Source organism: Paralichthys olivaceus, chromosome 9 (assembly GCF_024713975.1).
Source record: "Paralichthys olivaceus isolate ysfri-2021 chromosome 9, ASM2471397v2, whole genome shotgun sequence".
Taxonomy (NCBI): Eukaryota; Metazoa; Chordata; class Actinopteri; order Pleuronectiformes; family Paralichthyidae; genus Paralichthys; species Paralichthys olivaceus.
In genome coordinates, this window is record NC_091101.1 from 16,815,432 (window position 1) to 16,827,696 (window position 12,265).

General features: G+C 39.1%; 1 protein-coding gene across 2 annotated transcripts; it reads left to right on the plus strand.

Annotated features, from left to right (window-relative positions):
* The first annotated feature begins 3,757 nt into the window (after positions 1-3,757).
* On the plus strand, positions 3,758-12,256 carry simc1 (SUMO interacting motifs containing 1). 2 transcript variants are annotated; one of them, XM_020085930.2, is made up of 10 exons: positions 3,758-4,231; positions 5,319-6,371; positions 6,496-6,743; positions 6,878-6,947; positions 7,819-7,979; positions 8,693-8,785; positions 8,927-9,058; positions 10,348-10,504; positions 10,663-10,747; positions 11,915-12,256. In XM_020085930.2, the coding sequence occupies exons 1-10, from the start codon at positions 4,124-4,126 to the stop codon at positions 12,124-12,126; spliced, it is 2,319 nt and encodes a 772-aa protein (XP_019941489.1). In that variant the 5' UTR covers positions 3,758-4,123; the 3' UTR covers positions 12,127-12,256. The 2 variants fall into 2 exon arrangements, with proteins under 2 accessions (XP_019941489.1, XP_069387633.1); XM_069531532.1 differs by having other exon boundaries at positions 3,788-4,375.
* Positions 12,257-12,265: the final 9 nt, after the last annotated feature.

Sequence of the window (12,265 nt, forward strand, 5' to 3'; positions counted from 1 at the left end):
GTGGTGTTGCAACACTCATGATGAACGTTCCCAGCATGCTTTGCGGTTAGTCTCAGGTGAGTGTCCTTGTTTGTCTTGCTCTCCTTTGAGGATATCATCTGAAACAGCCCAAAGTCAAAGTAATAAGAAAATACTATTTGTTTCCTTTTGTGCTGGTAGTGTGGTGTGAGGAATACTATTATTTTCAGGTAAAGTGGATCCAAATTGAGGCGACTGTGTTGTTGTCAGAGAGCTTCTGTTGATTGCCAATATATGAGCAGTGCATTCAACAAATAAACGGGAAACAGCAGTAAATGGACTTCAGCAAATTCAGAATCTCATTGGACGGTCCTTCACTGCAGCCTAAGGGAGAGAATATAAAGTAGATAAATCAAAAGTTGAGACTCAGACGTTTCAAGTGACACCATGAGAATTTGGAATAAAAAGTATGAGTATACATTTTTTTTAAAGTAGGAGCACATCTGTTTGGAAAAACACATGTAAAAAAATCACACAACATGCTTTGTGGTGCAGCACTGGTCAATTTTATTAGACAAGAAAAAAGGAAGAAATGGATCAAGGGTGTTTTGCTGTGAAAAAGGTAAAAAGCCTTTATTCATGTGGCTAATTCATGGAGATAAAAAATGCACCTACACGTTGCACCACACTAACCTTGAAGTGAAGAATGAATAAGACATGTATACTGAACAGAAAATATTATTGTAGCTCATTAGACAGTACAGGTGGCTCAGATTAGTGGAAAATAATCACAGTTAGACAGAAAAATGATGAAAAATCCAGAAGAATTCTGCATACATGTAGTGTTTGAGACCTAATCTCACCCTGATGTCTTGCTAATGGTACATTTTTCCTTTTTGCCAAGAATTGCCCACACAAATAAAGGGTTTTTGAGAATGCCTTGGTTTATTTCCTTTTTGCATCAGCATTTAAAGGACTTTTCCTTTTCAACATTTGTTTATTCGGTCTCCTTAAGGTTTCATGAAAGGTCCATACCACATTTTTGATGGTCCGTTAAAGGATTGGATTAGATTAGCACAAAGACGACCATATCGACCACTCAGCACCTCAAACCACCAAGATATACAGTATCTCCTTTGTTTAACTTAAAAAAAGTGTCAAAGCACAACACCCGTATGTGCAGGACTATTTCTTGGCCATGTAACTTGTCGTCATTAAGAGGTTGCCAGGCAACCATGGGAGACATCACAAAGTCAGTGTGCCGAAATAGTCTGAAACAACACAGTGTCATCTATACACACAGACTGGGGTTAGGTTCATCTGAAACTAGGTGTGTATGGTAGTGTGAAGGATACACTGGCGAACTGTCCAGGGTGTAGCCTGCCTCTCGCCCAATGTCAGCTGGGATTTGTTCCAACCCCCAGAGCCATGACCCTTACATGATAAATTGTATAGATGATGGATGGGTGAAAGATGTTTCAGAAAAGGGTTTAACTGCATTTATAAAGAGTAAGGCCCTAATCACAAGAGAAACACTTGAAGAACAAACGGTAGGCACGGTTTTGATTTCACAGCCTGAAAACAAAGACTTTTTTTTTTCTATTTTAAGACCAACGTTATTCGTGGAACGCAACAAACATTTCTATCTAAAGCCAGCTGGCCCTATATTAGACACCACTGCTTCCAAATGCAACTGTAACTACTAATGAGTACAGACATGCTTTTGTTCACCTTTAAAAACAGGAAACCGTGAGTTATGTTTCTGATGAGGTGGGTCATCCTCAATCTGTGTCCATATATGGGCAGCAGCAGAGTGTGTGGAGGTTCATGTGGGATCGAAAACATCTCCACAGCTCTCCCTCTCTCTCTAATTGAACTTGGACCACATTCTACTGCTGAAATATTTGACGTTGTGCTAATATTTGTGTTCTCAGAACTAAAGACCTGAACATGGTAAGATGGACTGACAATGATCCGGCATTAACCACTGTTTTAATATTTTAACCCTGTATAGTAATAATAATAATAATAATAATAATAATGATAATAATAATAATAATTGGTTTGTTATCAAGCTGGAGTCCCTATTGCATCATGACATGAGTGGAAAAGATTAGGATGATTTCCAAAATTCAAACACTGGTGTGTGCAGACAGAAACGCACACAGCATTTTATGCGCACATATTTTTTGTTTCTCTCAATAACCATCTCGCTAGTTTATCGCATTGCTGAATAGGTGTCAGGAGCTTTTGAACGTCTGAGTCTGATGACTCATCATGCCTGGTATTCATCACAGTGTAATGGTTGGAGCCGTCTGAGGTTAATAGCTTCTTTCATCCAATTTACCTTTCTTTGAAAAACAAGCCAAAGTTACAGAATAATATTTTCTTTTCCTGGGATATTTTCCACAATATGTGGATTTGAAAAAAACTAACAATAATCGCTTTCTGTTGCAGAGAAATTGCACTTTACAGAATGGCGTTATAAACAAGGCTGAAAGCTCATTGTGCACTTTTTCGACAGCTTAAGCAATGTGTCTTTCACAATTACAGTGTTCTTATCAAATTAACACACCAGTTTGTGTTCGTTTCACACCACTGTATCAAAAGGAAGCAGCTTTGAGTGATGTCATGCACCACGCAAACAAAATAAAACACTCAAAGCTCTCATCTGGGCTTGTGACAGAGAAGTAAGCTATAAATTACCTTGTGGCCCCGGCTCAATACGTCATCTGTGGTTGGTTAGCAAATGCAGAGATCTATTGCATCTATTTCCTGCAGCCTACTCGGCCTGGACACTGTGGGTTTATATCATTGTTACACATGGGTTTCAATGACACTGTAGTTTTTGTTCCATTTCCACTGGGCTCACAGAACATCATCCGCAGGGATCAGAGACATAGGAAGACAAAAGTATAATAGTCAGGGACGCAGGGTCTGTTTGAGTGATGAGTTTTACACTGAGCTTGTGTTGGTTCTGTTCACTATTCACTTTCAAGGAAATTCACATGAACAACACTCACATGTGTGATGGCTACTAGATATGGACAATATGTCAACTTCCTTAATCTGTCGCACAACATGAGTGCACTCCAGTGGTGATATGTGAGACTACACTTTGTCACAGAAACTCATTGGGAGATTTGGTGTTTGACATTGACATAATCCTCCTGTGCTGAGTGCCAGTCACTCATTCAGTCACTCCAGTAACAAAAACAGTGAAACTCCACCGAAAACATTTCACTTAGATTCACTTTCATTGTTCCTTTTATGAGTTTCGTTGTTGTTGTGACTGCATATTTTGGTAAATAACAAGTTGAAAAAATACCACCTTAAAAAGAAAGGTGGTTTAAGAACATCCTTTTATTCTTCTTCATATTAAATTACTTCTTGAATGATGTGTTCAACATTGTTTCTCAGAAAATTATCTGTGGATCTTAATAAAAAACATCAGACATGTTAAGATGACTTAAATTCACGAGTTTGTGCAAACTGGTGTGGATCCAGATCTAGTGAATTTAAATGTGGGGCCGTTGGGCCTTGGTGGAGGTATGTGATGTAGTGAGTGACAATCTAGCTGGGATGTTTCTCTGACATACGGAGAAGGAGACAGAGATAAGTGGCCCTGTGGATAAGAAAACAATAACTTCTCTGCACTCAAAGGTGGAGGGGTCGTCCTACAGGTCCATGAAGTCTCTGGGGATACAAAAATAGAAGTGCCCTTCTGTTTGTTATGGCGATGACAGATGGAGATTTCCCACTCCAGTCCTGCAGTTGGCGACATACTGACTCGGTGTATGGTTGTAATCTTTGAAATGCAGAGGAAAAATGAGAGAACACCAAAACCAGGAAGCTTCAAACGTCATGTGCGATTGTTGGGCTGTTGATCCAAAGTAAACTCACACCATGAGGCGGGGTTTCGAGTTATTTGGATGTAGCTGAGTGTTGGGGTATTGAACTATTGGAGCATCGTGAACTGATCGGATCTAGCAGACGGTATCAACTACGAATTTCCACTAAATCCAGAGGCTTCATGTCTTCCTGGAGCAGCAGTGTTGTGTTTTCAACACAACATGGCGGCTATCATCGGCCCTCTTTAGCCGATGTATCAGCGAACATTGGCCGCAGAGAGATGGGTCTGGTGTGGGTGTGAGACGCTGGGACGATGGACGATGTCGTCTGTCTCAGCTCAGAGGACTCGGATGTAGAGATCGTCGGCTCCACGTTCTCGACCGGGCCGCCGCCCCTCTCCTCTGACGTCACCGTCTTGCCGGTAAAAAAACAACAACTTCTCCTTCCGTCACCATAGCAACAGCTCCTCCTCTATACAACCCTCTCTATATACAGTCTGCGATACAACCTCAGTTCACTCGCACGCGACGGTTACAACCTGCTCTCTAGCGCCCTCCTCAGTCAGGTGAATTCACTGTTGATATAAAACACGACGGTATTTCCAATTGTACAGTTTTTACCATTGTATATTTCAATAAGCGTTTTTTCCGTAGTTATCCCCGTAACAGTTATGCTAGCTGAATGCTAGCCACGTCTACTTGTTCTGTTACAACGTCCGTGCTGCTAATTGTAATGTTATTATTATTATATTCTTTATTCATTATTATTATTAGTGAGCAGTGTTTACAACTACGAATGATTAGGGTTAGTTTCAATACTCTTCCCCCACATATTGTTGTATCGTATATTGTATACATATCACAGTATTTATTTATACATGTACACTGTAATATTTTTCTGATAAAACTGTTGAGAAACAGTAATTGTGTCTTAATACATCCACATATGTAACATTCACTCTACTCCATGTTCTTCCTCTTCTATCCAAAGAAAGGTCATGATAGTTTTTCAAATCTTAGTAACACACATCATGTTCCTTGTGTTTAGAGTGCAAGGAGAAATGTAAAATCATTTAAATCCTGTCCAAGGCTCCACAGCCCCTTAAATTCAATCCTAGATATCAGTCTCCTAAATAAGACAGATTTTTAAAAAATCCAGATCACTGCATTATTTCACAAAAATGCCAAAAATAGTCCTATCTTGCAATATTAAAGAAAGTGAAAAGAAATGCCTGTATCTACCCTCCGATCCAGATCTGCAACTAAATTGTATTGGTTCTTCCCTGACCCATACCGCATGTTTCCACCAAGTTGTGTGGCAATTCCTCCAATTGTTTCTGTGTTATCCTGCTAAATAACAAACAAAAAGAAGAAGCATTTTGCCTTCCTGGGCTTCCGTAACTTTAACCTCATATGCTAAGACAAAAGACTGTATTACAATATGTGTGATTATGTATCTAACCACATAATTTACTGAACTGTTTTACACTTCATTTTTCCCTTTTCTAGCATATTATTGACCTCACAGATCCAAAGTGGATATTTCCAGAAGAGAGAAAGCGCAAAAGACAACATTCTACCAATATCTTGGCAGTGATAGACTTGACTGAATGTAATGAAGAAAATGGGACAGAAAAGATGAAAAATGAAAATCAACACTTAAACAAACAAGATTTAAAATTGGAGAAAAGCTCTTTAAGAGATTCAACTGTTCTTGCACCACAGCAGGACTGTGGTGACCTGAAGCCAGAGTTCAGTTGCTTGGATCCTCAAAACCAAAAGAAGAAATATGAAATACATCCCTGTGCTCACACACCAGTAATAAAATTAAGACGACTCCCGTTTCTTGAAGCGCATGTCAGAGATTTGGAAACATCAAAGTCTCCTGTCCGTTTAACCAAAGACTGCACACAAATGTCACTGAGCTTTAAACAACTGGACATGAACAATGATGCATCAGAATCCATGATTGCAGCCTCTATTGTTCAATGCATGGAACCTTCACTTGATGAGTCTTCTCCTAAGGTCACTGAGTCTCTTGTCACAGAGGAACAGCAGGAGAACCGTAATGAATTTACTAGTAAACATTTACACTACCTCGCTTATCACACATCCCATCACTTTTCCACCACCAGAATGAACCCTTCTGAGCTTTTGGACCCTGACCCTCTGTCACACATAAGTCCCGTCTCTCGTGATCCTCAAGTCGATCCACCTCCCATTTCTGAACGCACACAGGTCGAAAACACAACTGAATGTCAGTCAGACGAGGCTGAAGTTGAAAGGCCCTCAAACAGCCCTAACTCCTACTTTAGCATCCCTGGTGAACCTCCTTTGCCAATATCTAAAACCAAGGACATGGATGAAAGTCCTGTGGACGAGGCGTATAGAGGGGAGTTGGAAACTGACAGTCCACTGTCTTTTTTCTGGCAAGAGGAAAGTGATGAAGTTAACGAAGAGAACAGATTTCACAGTAACATCATGGCAGCCAGTGAAGAGGACAAGCATTTCGTGTGCCCGGATGCACTCAAGGAAATAATGTCTGGATCATATCGAGGCCTGGTGAGAGACAATTCTTCATGCTTTTGTATTTGTAATTTTCTGTAGCTCTCATTACACGTCATATGTTGTATACTATGCAGAATGCTGAGCTTCTCTTTTCAATGTTTTTTTTTTTCTTTCTAAGATTAATGTGGAATACGAAGCTTTTGGAACTCCAAAGGTGCTATGCTATCAGAGCCTGGGCCAAGTTTACAGTACCATTGATGAGGACTATCCAGAGGGCACTTTGGAGCTCTTGTCTGATCTACTACAGCCTGGTTTCTATCCTCCCAGAGATATCTCTGAACATCTACTCCACAACATTCTGCTCAACCTGCAGCGTCCCCATCACCTGTGTGTGCAGGCGTTTAATCTGCTGATGAGGACACAGAGGTGAGGAAGTCAGAGTTAATATTAATATACTATCTGTATCCTTTTTTATTAGAAATATTTAATCTGCCTTTTATATCTTCTCTCTTCTCATTAAGTTTATGAATTCAGAGATTTAAGCTGCTCTCTGATTGCAGGCACCACATGGCTGATAAAACCACAGTTCCATGGGACTGGGAGTTGTTGACCTCAGTCATGGTCAATCAGGTAATACTCCAAATATGCCAAAGCTGGGTGATGTATCAGTATTTGATACAATCAGTATTGTTGAGGAAAGGATCATTTATGCTTCCTGTATGTACAAACAGAGATACGTCCTTATCAAACGATACAGTCATCACTGCCCATGTACTTCCCTGTGTCCTTTTATGTTGTGATAGTTGCTCAGCAATACATCCAATAGAGGGCAATAGGCACCTGTAGTTTCCTACCAACTCAAAAGTCGCTCCTATATTTCTATATATTTTTTCATTGATACTTATTACTTGGTGATGTCTTTTTGACTCTAGCTGCTGCAACCCCTGCACATTTCCCCATTGTGGGACTAATAAAGGACTTCTTATATTATCTTATCAAAGAGTTCCACCATTGTTTAAATGTCTTCCATGTCCTATGATCATCTCACCTGAACTATTGCTGACACTGCCCCCCCATGATTTCTGCTGGTACTGCTCCATTTTGGCTTCTCCTCTGTATCTGTAAGCTTTCAGGAGACGTGCATGCAGAGTATGGACAAAGGACATATCAAACTTTGACCATATATGAGCCTTCAGACCATTTAATTGTTTCCCCCTCTTGTCTCAGAAGCTGAATTATAGTTTGGGTCAATGGTACAATTTTATGAACTTATTGTTTCATCTGAGGAAAATTAATTGAAAATGTTCCTTAATGTTGTTTGTAAATGCAATTCTGAAAGATCAACAAAAACAACAAAAACCCTAAAATAATGTTTGTTTATTGATATTGTCACTAGTGGAAAATATTGGATAATAGTCACAATTTAAATGTGCAGGCTTATTAACTGTTGCAGTTCACATATTTACATGTCTCCCTGTCACACCATGTGACCCTTCCCTAGGACTATACAATTAAACATCAATGTGAGGTTGTGCGCATGTTCCTGGAGTACGTTGTGCAGACCCTGGAGGATGACTTCCAGGCCAAGCGCTCTGTTTCTGCCCTCCATCACTCTATCACCAAAGCCACATTGTCATGCGATCATCAGTTCCCTCGAGTCAGGTAAGTTTGGTAACCAGAGAAAATGTTGGATTCAGCATTTTTTTAAGTTCATTGCACATTACTGTGATACAATATATATATATATATATATATATATATATATATTTACACATTTTCAATTTGTTGGGTACACCAAGCTAAAGCGAATTCAGCTTTGCAATACAGTCAGTTCTGCCTTCACGATGATTTTCAGGTTGGTGGAGATTTTTAATTGGACTCTTTTACTTGGAGGTGATTTTATTTTTTAAACCAACCATAGTTAATATAAATTAAGTGAAAACAATGTTTGAAATTAAAGCATGTTCACCTTTAGTGATCACATCAAATGTCATTTGCTCACATGAATGATCATTCCCACACACTGCCTTCTATACAATAACCTAGCTTCTACTTTGTGCTTTGTTACTGCATTGAGTATGTTGTGTATTTACAGTGGCATATAACGTGTACAGCTCTTCTCTGTTGATGGAAAATGTTTTTTAAAAAACTCCACCGCTTTAATGTAAAACAAACTCACAGCCAGTAGATAACCAGGTTTGTGAAACCTGTTATGATTGCTAGTGTGAGACTTCCTGAAGCTACATAACTTGAGCAGACAGCCCAAAGTTGAGCCATAACATATAAATTACAAAATAACTTGTGCTATTGTGATCACATCAATTGCTAGCACTTTTCACTCTTCTGGTGATGTTTTATTGTTTGTTTGTTTTCAGGGATGTCATCAAGTGGCTGTTTTCTGCCATTGTGAAATCGACAGAGTATGGAGAGAATAGAGAAACATTCAGAGAGAAAGATGAACAAATCAGGTGAATAACTGATGTTTATAAAGCTTGGCTTTGCCAGACCAATTCAGCATCTGGACATAAACATGAGTTTTCTGTTGGTTTTGTTTCCAGGCTCATGTATATGTGTGGCCTCAGTCAGATTTTTTTCTTTCTCTCCTGCAGAATTGTGCTTGTCTTCCAGAGGATGCTGTCTCTGGCTCTGCAGGTGGACAACTCTCCAGCTCTCAGCTCTATCAAACTGGCCCAGGAGCTCTTCCATATGGTCATCAGCAGTGAGCCTTTGCGAGCACACAGGTGAGGAGGAGCAGGAAGCAAGTTGAGCAGGTTTTTGTATTCACCTTTCAAATGGAAGGTGAAATGAGAGTGGGAGAAATGTTTTCTTTAACTGTATATAATTACACGATATATTTGGCATAATTATAGCTCTTTATAATGTTAAATATAACAAAGAGTCCTGACTGGATGCAATGCAGATGCATTTGAGAGCAAAAATCTGAATTTTTCAGTCTCCCAATGAAGACATCCTCACCTGCTCTCTGCATCAGCTAGCAGGGTGAGTGATATCACTTAAAAAGAAACCAACATTCGCCCTGGCTCTTTCTGCAAAGGCTTCATGCACTTGCCCAAGTGTTTTTTAAATTTTAATCAGTGAAGTTAAACCTCACTAGTAGCCACTTGCTTGCTAGATTGTAAGATAACTCTGTTATTCTTACAGTCATTTACAGTTTATCAATATCACTCTATTACAGCCTTTATATTGAGCTAAGATATAAAATATGACATTTAATAAAAAACTACGCCTTCTTTCTGAGGAAATTATTTCAACTCATTTTCAATGAGGAAAATCACAAATAGTGCAAAAAAAAAATCTCATCTGTTCCTCTCGCTTCATCTCATCACGGTTCATTGTTCGTAGAACATCCAAACAAGTTTTTGTGCTCCTCCTGCTCTGTGTAATTGTTAAAAATAAAATTTTAAAGTATCATGTGTCAATGACGAACTCCATTCCATTATTAGTTTTCAGGTAATAAGTAAATAATGAGTGCGTTCACAAAATGATTTTCAGAATGATTAGAAATTTTACTTTTTCATTGCCATCTACTTGTTTCTCTTTAGATCTCGCATAGTTAACTTGAAATTATGTAACCAATGCACCAAAGTAAACTTAAACTGTGTTCAGCCCATTGAGCAGTTACAGGAGTTGTCATTAGCCAGCTGGAGAGAGGGGATTTACTTGTTGTTGCTCAAAACAGTGAAAGTAATGGCCTGCTAGTCAGAACTCATGTGATTGCCTTATGTGGCTGAGCCTGCAAAAACTTTGAGTCTTTTAAAGTATCTGTGCTTCTTAAGAGATGTAAGATTTAGAAATTTAAGAGAAGCTTTTAATGATTCAAGTAAAAAAAGCGTGTTTTTTTTACAAAACATTTATTTTTAAAATAACATTGTAAATGTATTTAATAACTTTATACATTATTTTATAATTCATACAACACTGAAGATTTACATAATCATTCTTAAGGTGCACTATGCCTTGTTCTCTGGTTTTTCAAGCTATCACTGACTGATTTCTTTCCAACTCCCAGGATGTTGCTGCTGGAGAGCTTGCAGAGCAAGCTGTTGACATGTAAGCTGTTGGAACATCTGTTGGACTATGCATGCCGGCTGAAAAGCTCTCTGCCCATGTCACTAAGTCTGTTGCTGCACTTTCTGAAGAATTGCACTCTCGCACCAGACCCCACGGTGAATATAAGACTTGTGTAAAGGGTTTTTAACTTCTTGTTTTCACATTCATCAGCCAACCTTTTCTCAGATGTAGTGGTATTTCTGACTTTTAATGTGCTTATAAATTCATGAGAAAAAGATTGTGGCAGTGTGATTGAGATCATTTCATTCTACAGGATGGTGACGAGAGGTGGAAGAGGTGGGAAGAGTTGGTCCATCTACTCTGGATGTTGCTACTCAGCTACAACGTAGCGATGAAAGGTGAGAATTTGGGAAACCGTGAAGATGTTTGATTTCCTAATTTCTACAAATACCAGCGCATCAGTATTAGCAGCTGTGACTATGGAATGGGTCTCTTATAAATTGTACAAATTCAAAAATAACAGGTGATGTGATGGTGGAGGGCTGATATGAAATGATAAAATAAATGATTGTTATATCCAGAACTATCCGGCTCCTTTTTAAAGTCTTGTGAGTTGGAGTTATCACCATGTCCATACAAGTGTCCTGCTGCCAGGAAGCAGATAGTGCATGGAGCCTGTGTAAAACTTTAGACGCCAAAATGTGCAGTGTGTGCTTTGATGCCATATGGGATCGTACTATGCAGGTTTATTATTGTACAGCACAGAGAGGAAAGAGGGTGAAGCCCAAAATTTTACTGTGGTTAGAATTATCGCAGGACTGATCTTGATTACATTTTTTGCCCGTCCTCTTCTTACCATCATTCACTAACTCGTAGAACCCGTTCAGACCTGGAATTAACATCTGTCTTGAGTGACCCGATCACACATGTTCAGTGCAAAGTTCAGGTCTGAACGCACCCAAATGAGTCCTTAATGCGTCTTGAGATCTGATCACATGACTGTGTGTTTGTAAATGCATCTCAGGCAAATGACGTTTGTGTTTATTTGTACATAGAGCGGGAAAGAGAGATCAGATCCCTCAGGACAGATGTTAATACCAGGTCTTAACAGGGCCTTAGTCTCATCATTTTTCCCACCGACAACTTCTGAATTTATCTCACCAAACCATTTTCTTTAATTCCTTACACAATGTGCAAAATGTAATATATATATATATATATATATATATATATTACATTTTGCACATTGACTATGGAATGGGTCTCTCTCTATATATATATCAATTTTTGTTCACTCCTAATCAAAATGTTTATGCTACCATAAAAGTGAAAGTAAATTTTTGATAGTGTTTGGAGAGTGATCAACATTTTAAAGCTGATTTCAATGTGTATGGACTCTAATGGCGAATTCCTCCAAGACACGGCTTACACATTAACGTTTCGAGACAAAATGTTTACACAACACCTGAATATTAAAGCATTTCAACAACAAATAAAGTTCTCACTTGACTCCCTTAAAGGCCCACTTTGGTTGACTCCTAACATCTTTCATATGTTCTCCCCAGACTTCCTGTGCAGCTCCATCAGTAAACAAAGCGATAGGGTTAGCACGATGGTCTACAAGCCAGATGATAAGATATCCAGGTCGGCCACTCGTGAAGCTGTGGACGCCTTCCTGTCCAGATCCCGGGCTGACCTTGGCCAAGCGTTACCTCTCCATGTGGAAGAGTCGCTGGCTTATCTACAGAATCACCTGCTGGATGTCTGCCAGTGTTGAATGAAATATTGAATTGATGATCTTTGTTGAGCCCATTCTCTCAGAGGAGCATGAATTAATTTATTTTGTACAAGTTCCTTGTATATTTTATATGTTTTTAAATAAAGGTTGTGTGAGTTTGTGGAGTGAATGTTTATGT